General features: G+C 35.1%; 2 protein-coding genes across 2 annotated transcripts in view; one reads left to right on the top strand and one right to left on the bottom strand.

Moving 5' to 3' along the window:
* LOC106068196 (mucin-12-like) overlaps nt 1–5,183 on the top strand; it is a 30,562-nt gene extending 25,379 nt beyond the window's left edge. The window contains exons 6-8 of the mRNA XM_056014289.1: nt 127–298; nt 1,682–1,819; nt 3,575–5,183. Coding sequence (XP_055870264.1) covers nt 127–298; nt 1,682–1,819; nt 3,575–3,686 — 422 coding nt within the window. The 3' untranslated portion in view covers nt 3,687–5,183. The remainder of the gene's footprint in view (nt 1–126; nt 299–1,681; nt 1,820–3,574) is intronic.
* A 2,338-nt stretch (nt 5,184–7,521) lies between these two features.
* Nucleotides 7,522–20,701, bottom strand: part of LOC106068203 (innexin unc-9-like) — a 50,406-nt gene continuing 37,226 nt past the window's right edge. Inside the window, exons 4-9 of the mRNA XM_056013763.1 lie at nt 20,049–20,217; nt 18,645–18,756; nt 18,041–18,142; nt 15,863–15,997; nt 11,788–11,923; nt 7,522–9,394 (exon numbers count right to left, since the gene is read on the bottom strand). Of these exons, the coding sequence (XP_055869738.1) occupies nt 9,140–9,394; nt 11,788–11,923; nt 15,863–15,997; nt 18,041–18,142; nt 18,645–18,756; nt 20,049–20,217 (909 nt within the window). The 3' untranslated portion in view covers nt 7,522–9,139. The remainder of the gene's footprint in view (nt 9,395–11,787; nt 11,924–15,862; nt 15,998–18,040; nt 18,143–18,644; nt 18,757–20,048; nt 20,218–20,701) is intronic.

Here is a 20,701-nt window from a genome sequence, read left to right as displayed (position 1 = left end):
AAGAAAACAGGCCTAATAGGCTATTAACTATCCAAATTTAATAGTTGACAATATTTTCACATTATATACTTTCTATAAAGGTTTTGACATTTGCCTTTCATCGCTAGCTTTTGCTTCTATTCCCAGCGGTGGAACACTTTCAGCAGGCTGTTGACAACCCATGTCTGGCCAAAGACTCCTGCGACTCTGGTTTCTACTGTGACGCAGAAGATTTTAAGTGCTATAAACTCTGTTACACATTGCTGTGTCTGGAGAATTCTTACTGCCGCTTTGATCAACACGGGAACGCCGAATGCAGGTAAGATTACCAGCATACCATTACCAATGTTGAAGGGCGGCGTGGAGTGGTAACCTCTATTTTCTCGACCTCAAACATTTCAATTGTTAATCCGCCAGTTTTCTTATTGATAGGCCCTAATTATTTTTGATATCGAATAAGGGAATTAGCTTGTACATTACAGGTAGATATAGTTTTAATTTTTTTTTAAATATTTCACTTTTGTTTTTTTATTAGGGGAGAGAACTTATAAGGGGAGAACGCCTGGACTGGCAACCAAAATATTTAGACTAGATTCATATATATATATTCTCTTTTTTTCTTCTATTATAGCCAATATATAGCACTACTTTTACTTATAGCATGCTCAGAGCTTTTGTGGACCGGTTGGGGGGGGGGGGAGGGGTTATCTAGGAGTTGGTTTTCCGTGCCTTTAGGCGCTCAGTAAACACAACTCTGCCCGAGTCGGGTGTCGAACCTCGAGCCCCCTTCTAGGTAGCCAAGCCAAGTTCAAGCGCACTTGGCCTCTCGACCACGCTTTCCACCCATTCATAATGAAATAATACAAATTTAACCAACTCACCTACTTATGTATAACTAAGCTAAAAACTTCTCTCAACATTTCGATTCATATCCATATATCCCAATATCTTAGGTTAGCTTACATCGCACCGACATTTCTCCAAACCGTTTTCTATTCCTTCATACAAAACTCCTCCTTCGTGATCGAAGATGAGCACATTTCTCATTTCCTATGTACTCGAAGGTGACTGTAAAGTCCAATGCCAGCCGCATGCATGGGTGGGTTTGTTCTGTTGCAGATAGACCCTCTTCTTCTCTCAGCTTTTTTTGTTGTATTGTATTACTTGGATTTAAAAATCAAAACACGGACGAATAGCGGATTCCTTGTGTTTAAAAAATTAATCTTACAAGTTTTAAATATGCAGCTCACTACAATGAACCTAAAGGAGGCGCGTTGGTTGAGTGGTAAAGCGCCTGGCTTCGGGGGTCCCGGGTTTGAATCCTGGTGAAGACTGGGATGTTTACTTTCGGGATCTTCAGGGAGCCTCTGAGTCCATCCAGCTCTAATGGGTACCTGACATTAATTGGTAAAAGTAAATGCGGTTGGTCGTTGTGCTGGCCACATTGCACCCTCGTTAACTGATGACCTTTCATTATCTAGCCCCTTAAATCACTAGGTCTGAAAGGGGAACTTTACTTTTACTTACAATGCACCTAAACACTTGCCTATCTTCACTTGTTCTATGCACTGTACTGCAGGTGTAAATCTATCTTCACTTGTTCTATGCACTTTACTGCAGGTGTAAATCTATCTTCACTTGTTCTATGCACTGTACTGCAGGTGTAAATCCATCTTCACTTGTTCTATGCACTCTACTGCAGGTGTAAATCCGACAAAGACTGCTCAGGCTTAAGCGATTCCGAGAAACAGATCATTGGTATATCAGTTGGAGTGGGCTGTGGGGCTTTGCTCCTTGCAAGTTTAATTATCGTAATCATTATGAAATTGAAAAGACCAAGGTGAGTAGGAGTTTAAATTACAATATTAATACACATCTTAAACATTTTTACATTTTAACCACCTTTATTTGTATTTTACCTTTCAAATCGTAAAAATAAATATTTGGTTATTGTACCATGTGGCAACTATAGAATTAAATTTGTGAAATTAAAGAAGAAATGGTTAGTCTAATTAGAATGTAAATAAAGCTATACTATGTCGTGGCATTTATACTTTCCCGCCTCAGCTACTGCAATGCTTGCTGAAAGCGAATTCGGAGCAGTACTGCATGGGGAAAAAAAGCGAGGTTTGAAACTTGAAACTCACTCCTAGGGCCGGATTTAGACTCTATAAGGCCCTAAGCTATTTGAGATATGGGTCCCTTGTAATCAACACAAGGCAAATTATTGCTGTACTTTTCTTCAAACCTATTTTATTTTCGGGCCCACAGAACAGGCCAATGGGGGTCATAAATTATAGATTATGTTGCCTATAGGTGAATCCAGCACTTCTTACCCTTAATTGAACTCAAACAAACCACATGTTTCACTAAACTGATGACGAACTTTAAGTAACTTTTTTTCTTGTCTCTTATGTTGTCACAACTCCTTCAGTCTATAAAATGTTTATTAATAGAGTTTTACAAATGTAAGGTTTAATTATATCCCTCAATCATCGAACCAGTGGCGTAGATAGGTTGGGGGGAAAGGATCCTAATGAATGTCCTTATCTTTTTACATTAAATATAATATATTACGCCACTGCCATGTAATCACGTAGAGTCAAAAATACTAGACATCATTGATCAAGATGATGTTATAGGTGCTTTGCTGCACAGAATTGTCAATTGAGAGTTGTCACTTGTGCATTATCTCGCCAATAAACAACGGTATTATTCATTAAAAGAGTCTAAATGATTATTCTTTGTTAATTTTACTTATATAGGCCTACCGGTACTGTACCAATTAGAAATCATACTTATATAGGCCTATTTATTAAGTACATTATCTCATGTCAGGTCGAGTCCCCCCGGGCCCCCAAATCCCTAGATAGGCCCCTGCATCGAACATAATTTGGAAAATTCATAATTTTGACGGGTTTACAAATTATCAAATCAATCATTAGAATCATTGAATAAGCACCAAAAATTGTGTGTTTGCAAGCTTACTGTAATTAAACAAGCTGATGTAGCCTACTTTGTAGAGACCTATTTTATGAGCCAAGCTACTTCACATACAAACTGTCAGGCTAATCCAGGGGCGGACTGGCTATATGGGCATTCGGGCAAATGCCCGGTGGGCCGGTACCCAAACGGGCCGGTAAGGAACCTAAAGAATCTCAAGGATGCCATTATGATTCTCACTAAATTGAGGTCTTATAATATTATCTTATAAAAGTCACTTTTGAGCTTGGTATTCAAAAAATCTTTTACAGTGTAAAACTAATGTAAGTGATACTGTGGTTTTTAATTTCGGGATCCACCTTGCTTTAATGGGTACCTGGCATTGGTTGAGGGACAAGTTTATATCATTATGACATACAATTTATGGGCCGGATTGTTAAGAAATGCCCGGGCTGATTTTGACATCCAGTCCGCCCCTGGGCTAATCTAATATGGGATGATTGTTCTGGCTACTTTCTTTTCAGTTATCTCACTCAACTCGAACTCCTCTATGGTTTAACTAAAAGTGTACATTTCAATATGTTGTTTTAATGAACATTACAAAGATTCATTTTTCTTACTCCTTCTATTAAAAACACCACCATCACCACAGCAACAGGGTATCCCCGTCACGAGACATTGATAGTGAGGCTCCAAGTGAACAGGAAGTAGAACTCACATCAGAGCTACCAAAGTTTACGATACCACGTCCCAGGCTTGCTTAGAGGAAGTGAGATTGAAAAAAATGAGGTCAACGATCCCATAATTCAACGACAAACAATCTCAGCAGCAAAATGAAACATGGCGTCAACAATAGATCTGAAGTGAACTCAAGTAACATAATTATAACATAAAGACAATTCTTTATTGAAGCTGGTGTCTTATTCTAAGAGCGATTACTTTCCTCTTAATAAGGACTCAGATAAAGGAAAACGTATTCTCCTATCCCCCCCCCCCCTCAATCACGCAAAAATTCCTGGTTACGCCCTTGTATCAATCTACTCAGATTCTAGTTTCGTTACTAAAAACATAAAAAAAGACGGTCTTGACCTATATGAGACGGTGCGCAAAGTAGCTAAGGGGGACGGGGGGCACTATTCCAGACCTGCCCCATCACAAGTAAATTCCTCAATGGACACTGTTACTTTTTTTACCTTTACCTATCCCTTAGTCTGTTGGACCGTTGGGGCACCAAGCAAGACTTGTCGACCGTCTTTCTCCATTCCTCCCTGTCTTTTGCCTTGTTTAAAACCTCTATCAATGGCAGGACAGTCCATTTTTTTATGTTGTCCTCCCATCGCTTTCTCTGTCAGCCTCTTCTTCTTTTTCCTGGTACTGTTCCCTGAAGGAAGGTCTTTGCGAGCCCAGTGGATCTTGTAATATGGACACTGTTATGGGGAACTAAAATGAATTGTTTCCCTTTAACGAGGCTCGAGCTTGGAGGTGCCAGGGAATTAGTTCATTTCTGTAAGACTTTCATTAAAACAAAAAAAGCCTACGTTTGTTCCATTGATCTACAGTGAACTAGATGTACAAATCAACACTTGACGAGAGCTACATTGGTTGTTTTTTTTTACAATGTTCACCCACCTTAGGGTCCCAGGTTTAAATCCGGAAATAAAATGGGCTCCACTACTCGAGATAACAATCTGAGATTAATTCATTTCAGTTCCAGTTATCTCCCATACAAAAAAGTAATGTCATCAACATTTGAACAATTGCGGTCAGTTTGTGTTAATAAAACTTGATTCTTAATGTACAGAAGATTTTTGAATTGTTTGTGGTAAAGTATATTATAATAAGATGCAGATCATGTAGTTATTGTTTTTCATATGCTCATCAAATATACTATTTCTCATTTTTATCATACACAATCATCATCATCTTCCTTGTTTTAATTTTTTTTAAACAGTGTAAACTCTATATAAGTTATAGCATTGTACAATGCAATGAAAGTTGTTGTATATCTATATACCGGTACGCTTTTGATTTGATCAATGTTTTAGCTACATTGTATTAATCATGATCTGAACAAAGAGTGTAGTTCGTATCTTATCTTTTCCACAATACAGACGTTACTTCAAAAAGAAGATGATTACATCCTGCGCATGTTAACCAATGAGTTTAATTAATAAATGGGTAAAAGGGGCTGGGGGGGACTTACTATCTTTAGTATGAAGTAGTATATACACAAAATAATAAATGATTTAAACCAAATGAAATTTAAAAAAAAAAAAAAGCTTTAGATTGCATCAACTAATTTGAATCAATCATGCAATTAATATTTCATAGATCTAGGCTAGCAAGAATATATTTGTGCCAGTGGAATTTTTTAAAATTAATTTTTTTATGTTTAGTGCAACTTTTATGCATAAAGCATGATCAGTGCACTATGGCCCAGTCACTCTTGTGAACCACTTTTGGGGAGAGTGGAAGGGGTTTATTTGGGAGAAGGTTTCAGTGCTTCCCTTTGAAAAGCTATTTGAGCGTGCTACTGTTTAATCACTTTTGTGGATCAGTTGTTGTTGGTTTTTTTTTTGGGGGGGTTGGGGGGGTTACACTCTTTTTTTTTTAAATATGTTTGAGTCAATTCAGACTTGAGGTCTTGAATGTCCACAGTGAAAGGTTGGTGTTTAACCACTGAGCTTTGCAAGTACTTATAAAAACAGAAGGTTTTATAGTCATCTACGGTTAGTTTCAAATTTATTTTTTAGCGGACAACCAAATTCTCTACACAAGGCTTATCTCATCATAGCTTAATACATTTTCTATATAAAATATAATTAATTAATTAGAACTAATTGATAGGCTGATTTGTAATTTCTTTTATTGATTTCAACTTGATCTGAGAAAGTGAAGTGGGAGAAATGTGTACAGGATTCTATTCAAAGTGAGTTGATATGAACTTTGTAAAAAAAAAATTCTTTTGTTTTGGTTCGTTTATTTCTTGTGTCAATTTTTTTAGAGAAGCAAAAGAGAGACAAAAAAAAAGAAAAATTAAATCTTAGTATAATTGATGACATATTAGCATTCTTCAGTCGAAAAACGATTTCTTAGTAAAAAAAAAAAGTGTCTTTAAGAATTGTAGTTTTTGTTTTTTTTTGTTTTAGAAACTAAAAAAAAAAGTGAAGGGAGATAAATATGCAATTACTATTATGCCATGTTTGGGTCTGGAAGTGTCAACATCTTACAAGTGGTGTAACAAATCAGTGAAGTGTTCCAGGATTAGATAAAAACCACAATAACACATTTGGGTGATTAGGACCCAGGAAGAAATATCATTAATGTTATGTTAGTCATGGATTTGTCAGCTTACAACTTAGCTCTGGCGAACAATGTTTTTATCTCCCAAACATCCTTTATTTCCCTTGTTTGTTGTCAACAAGCATGTTCCAATCCTCCATTATACAGCCTTTATTGACAAGTGGAAAAAAAATTCATTGCCATTAAGTGGACAAAAAAAATGCATTGCCATAAAGTGGAAAAAAAAATGCTTTGCCATTAAGTGGAAATGTGTGAAGGCAGAAATGAGGTGAGGGGCATAAGCAACAAAAATCTCTTTTTATGATTTCTCATGTTTCTTGGACTAAAAAGGTTTACAGTAATAGGAAGGGGGGGAAGAAGGGTGTCAGGGTATGGAAAATAAATTGATAGCGATTGTGGACTTTTAGATTAGAAACAATTCAATGTTGTTTATCCAACTCAGCTTTTTCTACCCTAATGTAATTTCAAGTTTAATGACAAGCTAACTACCAAGTACTTTTACAGAAATAACACTGTTGCATAAATAGCATGATAATTTAACTTTGAGGACCAAGACTTTTTCAAGCATGTTAACTTAGCAAGTCAAGCAATAACAAAATAAATAAAGGTAAGTAGATATAAGAACAGAACAGAGAAAAGAATTTAGATGTAAGGGCAGACAAGTTATGACCCTCAAACTAAGAACATTTTTTTTAAATAACCCAATTATCAGTAAAAAAAACAACATACAATAATTACAGTGTATAGGACTTCTCAGAATTAGTAAATTTAAGATGCAGTGGCTAAGTGGTAAAGCACTTGGCTTCCGAACCGACAGGTCCTGGGTTTGAATCCTGGTGAAGACTAGGATTTTAAATTTCGGGATCTTTAGGGGGGCCTCTGAGTCCACCCAGCTCTAATGGGTACCTGACAATAGGGGAAAAGTAAAGGCTGTTGGTCTGGTCACATGACACCTCTCGTGGGCCACAGAAAAATATGACCTTTACATCATCTGCCCCTATAGATTGCAGGGTCTGAAAGGGGAACTTTATAGTTCTTCTCAGAATTAGTAAGCTTGATATTGACATTCACATTTGAGGTTAAATACATTTGTGACCACTAACAGGCAATAGTGTTATAGAATTGTACATTTGTTACCTAGTGATAAGTTTTTTTGTTGTTTTTTCTTCCATTTTAAAGCAAGAAGTAAAAAGAAACCTTTGACTGTCTATAATCCTAAATTCAGCTAAATTTTAAAAGCATGCATTCAAAAAAGATGTAAGATATTGCTTTTAAAAACTACATAAAAGCTATGGCCTATATTAAATAATTTTTATTAAAAACAATGTGAATATTAAAAAGGGACATCAAACAATAAATGAATACCTGAAAAAGTTATTTCATTTCAAATCCTCAAAATATTCAATTGGCGTGGCAACCAAATAAAATAAAAGCTGCTAACTTGCCACCATATTTGATTTTTAACTGACATAAAAGGTATATTTGTTTGTCTATAGTTATAATATACAAAAAGTGAGACAAAGTTCCTCATGGACAAGAAAGCTTATTATAATTTAAGTCTATTAACGAAATGGTGGGGAACAAATATAGTTTTTGATCTCACACAATTAGGAAGCATTAAATCAATTGTATTATTATTTGTTTAATACTTTGCAGAACAAAAAAAAATTTACATACAAAAATTACAGAGAGAAAAAAGGAAAAAAAAATGCAAGCAGCTTTTACAAACAGTTGAGGTAGAGAACATAATCCAGTATACATTAAGATGTCCTAAGAATAAAAGATTTCAGTCACTATTCCTTCTCTTAAATCTTTAAAACTAACATTTCATATAAAACCAACTAATTTACTACACTGCCAATAACAACAAAAAATCATTATCATTTTAAATTTCATGAAAGCCATGAGACAAATCTTAAACTGTTGGTTCCATTGTCTTTCTACTTAAAGCAGCGGTTCTCAACCTTTTATGCTCGGCGACACCTTTTTACAATCACCAACTCTGCCAACCCCCCCCCCCCCCCCTTCACAGACAAAATGCAATCCATATTTTTGATGGTCTTAGGCAACCCCTGGCAAATCGTCAATCAACCCCCAAGGGGGTCTCGACTCACAGGTTGAGAACCCTTGACTTAAAGTAATTTGATCTTCCTATTAAAGTGATTTAAATGTTTAGGTTATTGTCAATACTTAAAGTTCATCACAATCATATTCTCTTTGTTTACATTTTTAAAGTAATAAAATACAACAAGCAGAACAAAGATAATGGCTGTCTTGTTGTGTGTTATGCGCTTTGGGCTGTCATCTCAGTAGTTTGCCATCCTACAGAAGGTTTAGGCTAGGAAATAATAATTTTCATTTCTGAAGGAATGTCTGAAACATATGAAACAAAAAAGAGAGCGTGATATGGGAAGATGTGGGAAAATGTAATGGAACCTAAGATAAATATATGCAAATAAAAAGAGAATGGTTGGGAGAGATTACTCTTCACTGTAATACTGAATGACAATATTACTAACTAAATAATAATAAAAATATTTCATGCTATGAGAGCTTAGCAATTTATTTCTTCAGTGCTAAAAATGGCTCGAAAATGTGTTTTACATTTTAAAAAATATATAGCTTATCAATAAATTAGTACAGCAGAGACTTTATTATTGAATATCTCCAAATGTTTCACAATTTTTAAAGTATCAAATTTGATCACAATTTTTTTAAGCATCAAATTTGATCAAACTAATTGTTTTATAAACTAAGAATAAACATCTTCAGCATAAGCTTAAAATAACTGGGCAAAAAAAATTCCCAAGAAATTGAAAACTAAACTATTAATGTCATACAACAGAACAATTCATTAAATGGTACATCAAACAAAAAAAAAAGCCAATGACAAAAAGACAGCGAGAATCAGAGTCTAGATATACATAACATCTCCCTGGGCTCTGTCACTTTTACTCATGGGCTTACTTCTGTACAGCTTCCACAGCTCAGACACCAGGTCACCCATGACCACCTCATTAGAATTGTTCAGTATGACAGATAACACAAAGGTTCCGTCACGGCGAAGGTACTGACGCCCAAACTTGGCAGCCAGAAGGCGGTCATACTCAGTCACCAGTTCTCCTTTAGCTTTCAAGAATTTCTTGACATTATAAATGTACTTTAAGCCCTGTCAATAAATAAAAAAATGAACATTCAATTTATAGAGTTAAACTTACACAACATAGGAAACAAAATCTATGAGAATTGTGCTAAAAACCATGAAGATTATCATAAACATGTCTCATAAAAAGAAGAGTTTTGTTATTGCTTGATGAATACAAATAGTTTTGGATGTTCATTCAGCAGAAATAAAGTTTTTTGTATCTGTGTCCTAACACATGGAAGGGGAAGGAAGGGGGTGGGATTAGGACCTAGGACAATTGTGATGTTGTGATTGTCTGGTGGGTTTTCCAGCTCATTGATTTAGGGGTAGACATAAGTTCCTTGAACTCCCAGGTTCCCCACCTCGACAGTATAAACCAAAACAAAGAATAATGGCCTTTAGAACTATGGCTTAAACTGAACCTCGAATACATGTCATCCAAATGAACGACAATTTTTCAGCGTGAACAATATTAATACAACTTATATCAGTTGAATAACAAGAATGTAAATGCAACAATTTAATGAATAAATAATGTAACATGACAAAACAGATGAATACGGGTTTGGTAACTAGTATTATACATGGTCAAATACAAACAAGCAACTTATTCAAATAACATAGCACACCTTAATCTCAGTGTCTCAACTTGATCAGGGCCAGCGAAGCCCTCAACCTAAAACCAAGGAGGCAAGAACCAAACCATACAATCAGGCTTGACTCTAACAGAGTCCCAAACCTGCAACCCCAATACTCGGGAAGAAAATACCAAAGAAAACAACTCCAACAAAAGATTCGCCATCGCCACAACCACAACAGAGGCAAAGAGGCAATGACATCAATGAAACGCGTCCTTAGAAACTTAGAGCACGTGAATCATTATGGTGCATAAAAAAAAAACACCAGAAAGAAGCAGCTGTAGATGCGCATGACAGTGATGACAGTCTTAAGCACATCCCCCAAACAAACAGGGAGTGGTAGATGAAGTTATTCCTGGACTATTTGATAATAATAATGATAAACAACTAGCACACAAAAATGCAGAAAAAAAAAAGCTTCAGTAAAAATCTTTCTGTGTAATAGTGAAATCAAAATACAATACACCTGATAGGCAAAAAAAATTTATTTTAAAACTGATTCCATTCAATCAGACAAAAAAAAGAAAGAGAAAAACACAATGTTGAACTAAGCACAAGGATCATCATCATCAAACTCCATTAGAGTGAGGGCTTGAGAGGCTCAAATCCTCTTTTGCAAAAGCCCTGGATAGAAAACCTGCTGTCTTGCATAGTGTATAAATGTCGCCATACAGGTTGAGAATTTTTGGTTTCCCAGACCTGTCGAGAAGGAGATCAGCAAGTCTGGGGCAGTCAAACAGAATATGAGGCACTGTTTCCTCTTCTTCCCCGCAGCGAGGGCACCATGAATCGAAATTTGGCCATAGCCGCGAGAAATATGAGCCAACAGGACAGTGGCCTGTCCTGCACTGTGCTATAATAGCTTGCAGAAGCACAAGGAGAACAGTGGGACATAAATGAGTTCTTTATTTTCTGCACATGAAGGTCATGTCTAGTGTGTGTGTGTTCATAATACTTCATAAATGTCATGTGAGAGGTTCACTGTTTACTGTAGTCTAATCTTGTTGAATAAAGCCAAGATAGTGGTTTTCTAGTTGAGTTATTTCATTACAAGGTTTTTTTGCAAGAATGTCTGTAATTTATAAAAGAAAATATAATGTATCCCAATTATGAATAAAGCAGGTCCAAACAAATCCATCAACAAACAAAATGAATATAATAACTAAAGAAGATTATTCAAATAATTTCTAAAGAGACTAAGCACAAAAGGATGCTAAAATAAAATAGAAATAAATTTACAACACTTCAAAAGGGATACATAGACATTATGGACACTAATTAAAAACAAAATAGTCTTGCATTAATGGTAACAGTAATCCACTATCTAAATAAAATGTGACTAGCCCAAGATTTTTTTTAGATGATTTTTACTTAAAGACATGTACAAAAAAATTACTATTAATATTAAACAAATATTTGTTTTGTTATATATATATGTTCTTTCTTCATAATTGAAGACAATTACATCCATTTATACATAGAGGCAGGCAGGGTGTGAACCCAGCACCATTGACATGACAGTTCAGAATGCATACCACATGACCTGACCAGGCAGCCATCCATATAGAACTCTTAGGTGCTGGTAACCTTTAATACTAAGAAATTCACTATTTCAATGATCAAAGTGATCACTAAAAACTTATAAACATCAACAAGTTTTTAAAATAATGATGAGGAAAAACTAATTAGCACGCAGACAAAGGGGCCTTTAATAAAGGCATTCTAACTATTTAAATTAAGCAATGTCGACGTCAACCAGTAAGACATCCGTGTACTTACCCCAAAGGCCCACTTGTAAACCCAGTACAGAAAGTTGATGACTGTTATAATGGAGACCATGAACATCCAGAACCAAAGGAAAGCAAAAATTTTCTCATTAAACATGTTGATTGGAAGAGCACACTGGATGGTGTAGCTGTGGATCAGAGATGGAACACAATGTTAAATTAGAGAGTAAGTAGCAGTGGATAAGAGATGGAACACAATGTCAAATTAGAGAGTAAGTAGCAGTGGATAAGAGACCAAACACAATGTTAAATTAGAGAGTAAGTAGCAGTGGATAAGAGACAAAACACAATGTTAAATTAGAGAGTAAGTAGCAGTGGATCAGAGACAAAACACAATGTTAAATTAGAGAGTAAGTAGCAGTGGATCAGAGATGAAACACAATGTTAAATTAGAGAGTAAGTAGCAGTGGATAAGAGACAAAACACAATGTTAAATTAGAGAGTAAGTAGCAGTGGATCAGAGACCAAACACAAAGTCAAATTAGAGAGTAAGTAGCAGTGGATCAGAGACCAAACACAAAGTCAAATTAGAGAGTAAGTAGCAGTGGATAAGAGACAAAACACAAAGTCAAATTAGAGAGTAAGTAGCAGTGGATAAGAGACAAAACACAATGTCAAATTAGAGAGTAAGTAGCAGTGGATAAGAGATGAAACACAATGTCAAATGAGAGAGTAAGTAGCAGTGGATTAGAGATGAAACACAATGTCAAATTAGAGAGTAAGTAGCAGTGGATAAGAGACCAAACACAAAGTCAAATTAGAGAGTAAGTAGCAGTGGATAAGAGACAAAACACAATGTCAAATTAGAGAGTAAGTAGCAGTGGATCAGAGACAAAACACAATGTCAAATTAGAGAGTAAGTAGCAGTGGATCAGAGACCAAACACAATGTTAAATTAGAGAGTAAGTAGCAGTGGATAAGAGACCAAACACAATGTCAAATTAGAGAGTAAGTAGCAGTGGATCAGAGACCAAACACAATGTTAAATTAGAGAGTAAGTAGCAGTGGATAAGAGACCAAACACAAAGTCAAATTAGAGAGTAAGTAGCAGTGGATAAGAGACAAAACACAATGTCAAATTAGAGAGTAAGTAGCAGTGGATAAGAGACCAAACACAAAGTCAAATTAGAGAGTAAGTAGCAGTGGATAAGAGACAAAACACAATGTTAAATTAGAGAGTAAGTAGCAGTGGATAAGAGACCAAACACAATGTTAAATTAGAGAGTAAGTAGCAGTGGATCAGAGACCAAACACAAAGTCAAATTAGAGAGTAAGTAGCAGTGGATAAGAGACAAAACACAATGTTAAATTAGAGAGTAAGTAGCAGTGGATCAGAGACCAAACACAATGTTAAATTAGAGAGTAAGTAGCAGTGGATAAGAGACAAAACACAATGTCAAATTAGAGAGTAAGTAGCAGTGGATAAGAGACCAAACACAAAGTCAAATTAGAGAGTAAGTAGCAGTGGATCAGAGATGAAACACAATGTCAAATTAGAGAGTAAGTAGCAGTGGATAAGAGACAAAACACAATGTCAAATTAGAGAGTAAGTAGCAGTGGATAAGAGACCAAACACAAAGTCAAATTAGAGAGTAAGTAGCAGTGGATAAGAGACAAAACACAATGTCAAATTAGAGAGTAAGTAGCAGTGGATAAGAGACCAAACACAAAGTCAAATTAGAGAGTAAGTAGCAGTGGATAAGAGACAAAACACAATGTTAAATTAGAGAGTAAGTAGCAGTGGATCAGAGACCAAACACAATGTTAAATTAGAGAGTAAGTAGCAGTGGATCAGAGACCAAACACAAAGTCAAATTAGAGAGTAAGTAGCAGTGGATAAGAGACAAAACACAATGTTAAATTAGAGAGTAAGTAGCAGTGGATCAGAGACCAAACACAATGTTAAATTAGAGAGTAAGTAGCAGTGGATAAGAGACAAAACATAATGTCAAATTAGAGAGTAAGTAGCAGTGGATAAGAGACCAAACACAAAGTCAAATTAGAGAGTAAGTAGCAGTGGATCAGAGATGAAACACAAAGTCAAATTAGAGAGTAAGTAGCAGTGGATAAGAGACAAAACACAATGTTAAATTAGAGAGTAAGTAGCAGTGGATCAGAGACCAAACACAATGTTAAATTAGAGAGTAAGTAGCAGTGGATAAGAGACAAAACATAATGTCAAATTAGAGAGTAAGTAGCAGTGGATAAGAGACCAAACACAAAGTCAAATTAGAGAGTAAGTAGCAGTGGATCAGAGATGAAACACAATGTCAAATTAGAGAGTAAGTAGCAGTGGATAAGAGACAAAACACAATGTCAAATTAGAGAGTAAGTAGCAGTGGATCAGAGACCAAACACAAAGTCAAATTAGAGAGTAAGTAGCAGTGGATCAGAGACCAAACACAAAGTCAAATTAGAGAGTAAGTAGCAGTGGATCAGAGACCAAACACAATGTTAAATTAGAGAGTAAGTAGCAGTGGATAAGAGACAAAACACAATGTTAAATTAGAGAGTAAGTAGCAGTGGATCAGAGACCAAACACAAAGTCAAATTAGAGAGTAAGTAGCAGTGGATCAGAGACAAAACACAATGTCAAATTAGAGAGTAAGTAGCAGTGGATAAGAGACAAAACACAATGTCAAATTAGAGAGTAAGTAGCAGTGGATCAGAGACAAAACACAATGTTAAATTAGAGAGTAAGTAGCAGTGGATCAGAGACCAAACACAATGTTAAATTAGAGAGTAAGTAGCAGTGGATAAGAGACAAAACACAAAGTCAAATTAGAGAGTAAGTAGCAGTGGATAAGAGACCAAACACAAAGTCAAATTAGAGAGTAAGTAGCAGTGGATAAGAGACAAAACACAATGTCAAATTAGAGAGTAAGTAGCAGTGGATCAGAGACAAAACACAAAGTCAAATTAGAGAGTAAGTAGCAGTGGATAAGAGACCAAACACAAAGTCAAATTAGAGAGTAAGTAGCAGTGGATAAGAGACAAAACACAATGTCAAATTAGAGAGTAAGTAGCAGTGGATAAGAGACAAAACACAATGTCAAATAGAGAGTAAGTAGCAGTGGATAAGAGACCAAACACAAAGTCAAATGAGAGAGTAAGTAGCAGTGGATAAGAGACCAAACACAATGTCAAATGAGAGAGTAAGTAGCAGTGGATAAGAGACCAAACACAAAGTCAAATGAGAGAGTAAGTAGCAGTGGATAAGAGACCAAACACAATGTCAAATGAGAGAGTAAGTAGCAGTGGATAAGAGACCAAACACAATGTCAAATGAGAGAGTAAGTAGCAGTGGATAAGAGACCAAACACAAAGTCAAATGAGAGAGTAAGTAGCAGTGGATAAGAGACCAAACACAATGTCAAATAGAGAGTAAGTAGCAGTGGATAAGAGACCAAACACAAAGTCAAATGAGAGAGTAAGTAGCAGTAGATAAGAGACAAACCACAATGTTAAATTAAAGAGTAAGTAGCAGTGGATCAGAGGCAAGATGTGGGGTTAAATTATGGTGAAATACACATTCATTTTTCATGACTTTCAGACTTAGTGATCTATAGGGCAGATGATTTAAACGCCTTATGTTTCTGTGGCCCATGGTAAATGAGGGTGCCATGTGGCCGACATAACAACCAACCGCCTTTACTTTTCCCAACTAATGTCAGGTACCCATTAGAGCTGGGTGGACTCAGAGGCGCCCTTAAGACCCCAAAACAAAAAAAATCTTCACCAGGATTCAGGCCCCGGAAATCTGGTTCAGTATCCAAGCACTTTACCACTCAGCCAACGCACTTCCAATGTTCATTCATATTATACAAATCTTTAGCACATAAAGAATACGCCAGATCTGTATTTTAGGAGATCATTCTAGTCAATCATTATTCTATATTTAAAATGGCCAAACACATTAATACTGTTTCATTAGATGCACAGATAAAAAATTTGATTTCTTTTCAATAATAAATGCATTCAGGTTCATATTGATATTGAATGTCAAATTTTAAACTTCTTTATTTCAGCAATGAAAACAGACTAAAATAAAGGCAAAATCTACTCACGGGATAACATTCGCCTGCTGTAACATGTCCAAATCACAAAAAGTCACTTTGGGAAAGAAAGGCGACTCGTTCCACAAGTCTTCCTGTGTTGGGTCTAAGGCTGCAGCCAATAGGTTGAACCCATAGAAACTGTACCTGTGACAAAGAACAACAAATAAGTGTTACATACTCAATTCTTAGAATATCTATACATTTAGACTATCTTTGTCTACTATTTGATCTCATCATTATTTGTACCATGCAATTCTTAAGTGACTATGTTTGCACAAATAAAACCACACAAAGTTTTTATCATCTATACTAAATCTAGATCTACGTTACTTATCATAGCAAACATTTTTAGTTTATATCACCTTTGCTTCGAATGTGCAATGGGCATAGATATACATATATAAAGCACCAAGGGATGTAAGTCTAGTTTAAAAGTTTAATTTAAAATATTTCCTCCACCTGGTTAGAATTTACAGTAAAGATTACTTGGGAGCTATTTTTTGTTATTTCATGTTATGATAAGGACATATTTATGTTTAGTTTCATTTCTTTGCTTCAGGATGTTTCTTTTTAACTTTATTTCTAATAGTGATGTATTTGTTTCCAATAATAAAGCATATAGCAATTTTAACTTGTAATAATATCGTTGTTTCTATTTTGCAATGAAATTTATATGTTCAAATCACCAAAACAGGTAATATAGCTGAACTTTAAAAAAAAAAAAATGACCAAGTTTTTCTAATTCAGAATTACAAAAGATGTCTTACATATTTTAAAATTTAATTTGTTGAGCCTTGTAAATTGGTGTTAAAAATTTGAATATAATATCAAAGTATAGTTTAAACCTGTAATCAGATGGTTACAAATTTCTGCTACTTGTTTTTTTTTTCACTAAACTAGATTTAGTGCCTAACTTTCCTTGCAAAATCAATGATCATTTCGTTTTTCTGTTTATAAGTAGATAATTACATTTCCTGTACTTTTCAGTTATATTTCTATCTTTCTCATATAACAGACCAAGCTAAAGGGTGTCTGGTTTCTTCAAAAATGTGTTAGGTAGTGAAAAGCAATATTATACTGATCATTAGCTACATGTAAAATACACCATTATGACAATCCTTTGATGTGTTCATGCACTGAAGGTATTCATTTGATTTGCAATATCCCATTATCATTTCAATTTGGCATTTTAAAAATTCATTCGCACACAATACCATGAGTGGTTTGATATTCATTAAATTCATTTTGAAATGACAACATGAATTTTCTTCTTTAAAATGAAAAGCTGTTAAAGAAATAAGTCTTGAAAGTAAACTTGGTAAGTCAAGAGGTTTGTAAAGGAAATTACTAACCTCTTTTACCTATTGATACACATAGGAAAGCATATCTCTTATCTGATATATCCAGTTGGGTTATTTTTAAAAGCATTGAAGACAAAAACTGTTTCAGATATTATATTATTAATAGTACTGTAGATTGTATTAAAAATAAAATCTTTCAGATCTATCAATAAAAAGACAAGCCTCAAGAGTTGACAAAGCAACCATATACAAAAACATAACCTCAAAATACTCAAAACAGGAGAAGTTTGTAAAAGTGCTCTTTCTTTCCTAGTGCTATCTGGCATGGAGCAGGTTCCATGAATCAGCCAGTAAAACCAATTATTTAACATCAGCCAGTAAAACCAATTATTTAACATCAGCCAGTAAAACCAATTATTTAACATCAGCCAGTAAAACCAATTATTTAACATCAGCCAGTAAAACCAATTATTTAACATCAGCCAGTAAAACCAATTATTTAACATCAGCCAGTAAAACCAATTATTTAACATCAGCCAGTAAAACCAATTATTTAACATCAGCCAGTAAAACCAATTATTTAACATCAGCCAGTAAAACCAATTATTTAACAGTCTCTAATCAAATATACCATCTGTCAAGGGGAGGTCTGGACAATAATGTCTATTGAATACTGAAGGAACATCCAAAACATGTAAGAGAAACATGATAGACATAGTTCAACACATGAGACAGATCTTTATCTTCTTTTTTTGTTGAAGGAACATCTGTAACTTATTGTAAGAGACTTAATGATCTTTGTTTCTAATGTGTGATAATTAAACAAACAATTAGATTATCTAGTCACAAATATGAACTAAATGGTTGAATACAAAAAAAAACTTACCAGTTGCCCAAAACTTTCTGTAGAATGAGAAAGACAAAGATGTCTATCAGAACAAAGAGGAGTTTGGTCAGTAGGTAGAGTCCAGTTAAGTAGGTACCAAACCTTGAGTTAAAATTTCAATAGATTATAATGTAAGTATTTTAATACTTCTAGAGTAAGTGAGAAAGTAAGCTAAGAGTTAGTTCTACATTTTTCTGTTTTTAAATTAGACAAAACATGAATAAGTCTACCCCTCTCTTACTTATAATAGGTGATATTTTATTAGTAAAAAAAAGAGTAAAGTGCCCCTTTCGACTGTGCGATCTTTGTGGCTGATAATGGAAAGGTCATCTGTTTCTTGGCCCACGGTTAACGAGGGTGTTTTGTGGCCAACACAACAACCAGCCACCTATACTTTTCCCCAACTAATTTCAGGTACCCATAAGAGCTGGGTGAACTCAGAGGCACCCTAAAATAAAAAATATTCAAAATCCTAGTCTTCACCAGGATTTAAACCCAGAAACCCTCAGTTTGGAAGCCAAGTGCTTTACCACTCAGCTACCACGACTCTTGTATTAGTAATGGTTTGCTAATGTTGAAACCTCAAGGTCATGCAAATCCTCACCTTTTCCCCTCATAGAAAAAGAAACAGCACCGTTTGGACAGGTACTTCTTAGTTCTGACCACAGCATTCCAGTTGATCTGTCGGTGACCCTCTAACCAACGGTCAATGTATTCTAGAAACAGACATGGAAGATAAATCAAACATTAAGTTCTACATCAAAATCATAAATACGATCTATGAGATATTTAGGTCAGGTTCTTTAAAACAAATTTGCAACTAAAAAAGTAAAGATCAAAATTTTTTTTTCATATTGTCTCCCTTGCATAGCCTATCCTTTTCTTATCATAAACATTACATTAAAAGCTACAATGTCTACACTATATTGTCTTTTTGCCTCATCTGAATAATTTTATTAACGGTATTTTTTCATTGCTCCGTTAAGACAGACTGAACCAAAGAAATATAAATAAGTGGAAAAATAACAAATACAAATATTCGGCATTATATTTTATAAGAAGGCATTTCTTTAAACAAAACATAGCAGCCTTAAGTGTATCCATGTGCTAATTAAGTATGGTGCAAAAAATACTGTCGATGTCATCATGGCTGACAAGTCCAAATTAAACCTGGAAGAGGTTAGTCGTCAGTGAAGCTGAGGATACTGGTATTAGATGGGAATAGATGAAGAAGAGTTTCGTGGAGAGGTGTGGTTGGGGGCCCTTTGCTCCACTGGGTGTGCACAAGATTAAAGTCAAGACAAGTAAATCATTATGGATACATTTTTAAAAAATCTAAGTTTATTTCATTAATAATTACTACATATTCTTTAATCTAAGCCCCCCCCCTCCCCCCATTGTTTGCATATTTGAACAGACAAAATTTTGGGTGTTGCTTAAATTTGGGCCGCAGCTTACATTTTGTGGAGAGGTGTGGTTGGGAGCCCTATGCTACACTGGGTGTGCACAAGATTAAAGTCAAGACAAGTAAATCATTATGGATATCTAAGTTTATTTCATTAATAATTACTACATATTCTATAATCTAAGCGCCCCCCCCCCCACACACACACACACACGTTCACATTTTGAACAGACAAAATTTTGGGTGTTGCTTAAAATTTGGGCCGCAGCTTACATTTGCGGCCTGAAACAAAAACTGTAGACTGTTTGACACAACAAAGCACTAAATTTAGCAGAGTTGGTCCGAATTTAATTTCCTTAGTGTGAACCAAACTTTTGCAATATAGTACAGATGAACTAATACACATGATTAATAGTGTACATTATTAAGATCCTAATTAAGAGAATATCTTTTCATATCTGTTTAAAGACAATTAAAACCACTTTGATAAAAATATCTAATAATATCAAATAATATTAGAAATTTATTTTATATGAAACTAAAGCAATCTGCCAAAATGAAAAAAATTAAGCGCAATGAACAAATATTATTATTACAACTAACCAGCCACTTGTCGAATTGTATCCTTGGCCTTTTCTGTTGGTCCCACCTGGCTGTTGATGACAAGGGAGGCCACTTGGTTGAGATCCATCCCCGAATTGTAACTGAAGACACGCCACAGTAAGTTGGGAAGTTTGAACAAGGCAGCCATGACCAGCAATAAAATGGGTACCTGGGAGATGGGGAATGAAAAGTAGAGCTGTTAACATGAACTAGTTTAAATTAAACACTTATATATGAAATAACAAAACAATTTTACATTTTTACTTACAGCCTATCTTTAAGCTCATTTACATACAAGGAAATTTGATAGACATCACTACTTCAAAACAAACCTTTTTTCAGTTTGCATGAAATGAATTAGAAATTAAAATAACAAAGTTCTCAGTCTCAGTTGCATTCGGGGTTCAGCTAGAGTGTTAATTAATATCAATGAATAAAAAAGTTTTGCTAGTTTTAACGACCCCCCCCCCCCCCACTCCTTAAAACACCATTAATATCTGTAATTTAAATATACAGAACCACATTAACTGCCTGGCTGCTTGGTTGTGTGGTATTCATTATAGAAGTCTGAACACTGACCTGTAATGTCACAACCTAAGGGCAGTTCAGACCAATAGCTTGTTGCCACGTTACAGGTCTGCACCATGTGGAAA

This window comes from Biomphalaria glabrata, chromosome 16, assembly GCF_947242115.1.
Source record: "Biomphalaria glabrata chromosome 16, xgBioGlab47.1, whole genome shotgun sequence".
Classification (NCBI taxonomy): domain Eukaryota; kingdom Metazoa; phylum Mollusca; class Gastropoda; family Planorbidae; genus Biomphalaria; species Biomphalaria glabrata.
This window is presented reverse-complemented; position numbering and strand designations above follow the sequence as displayed.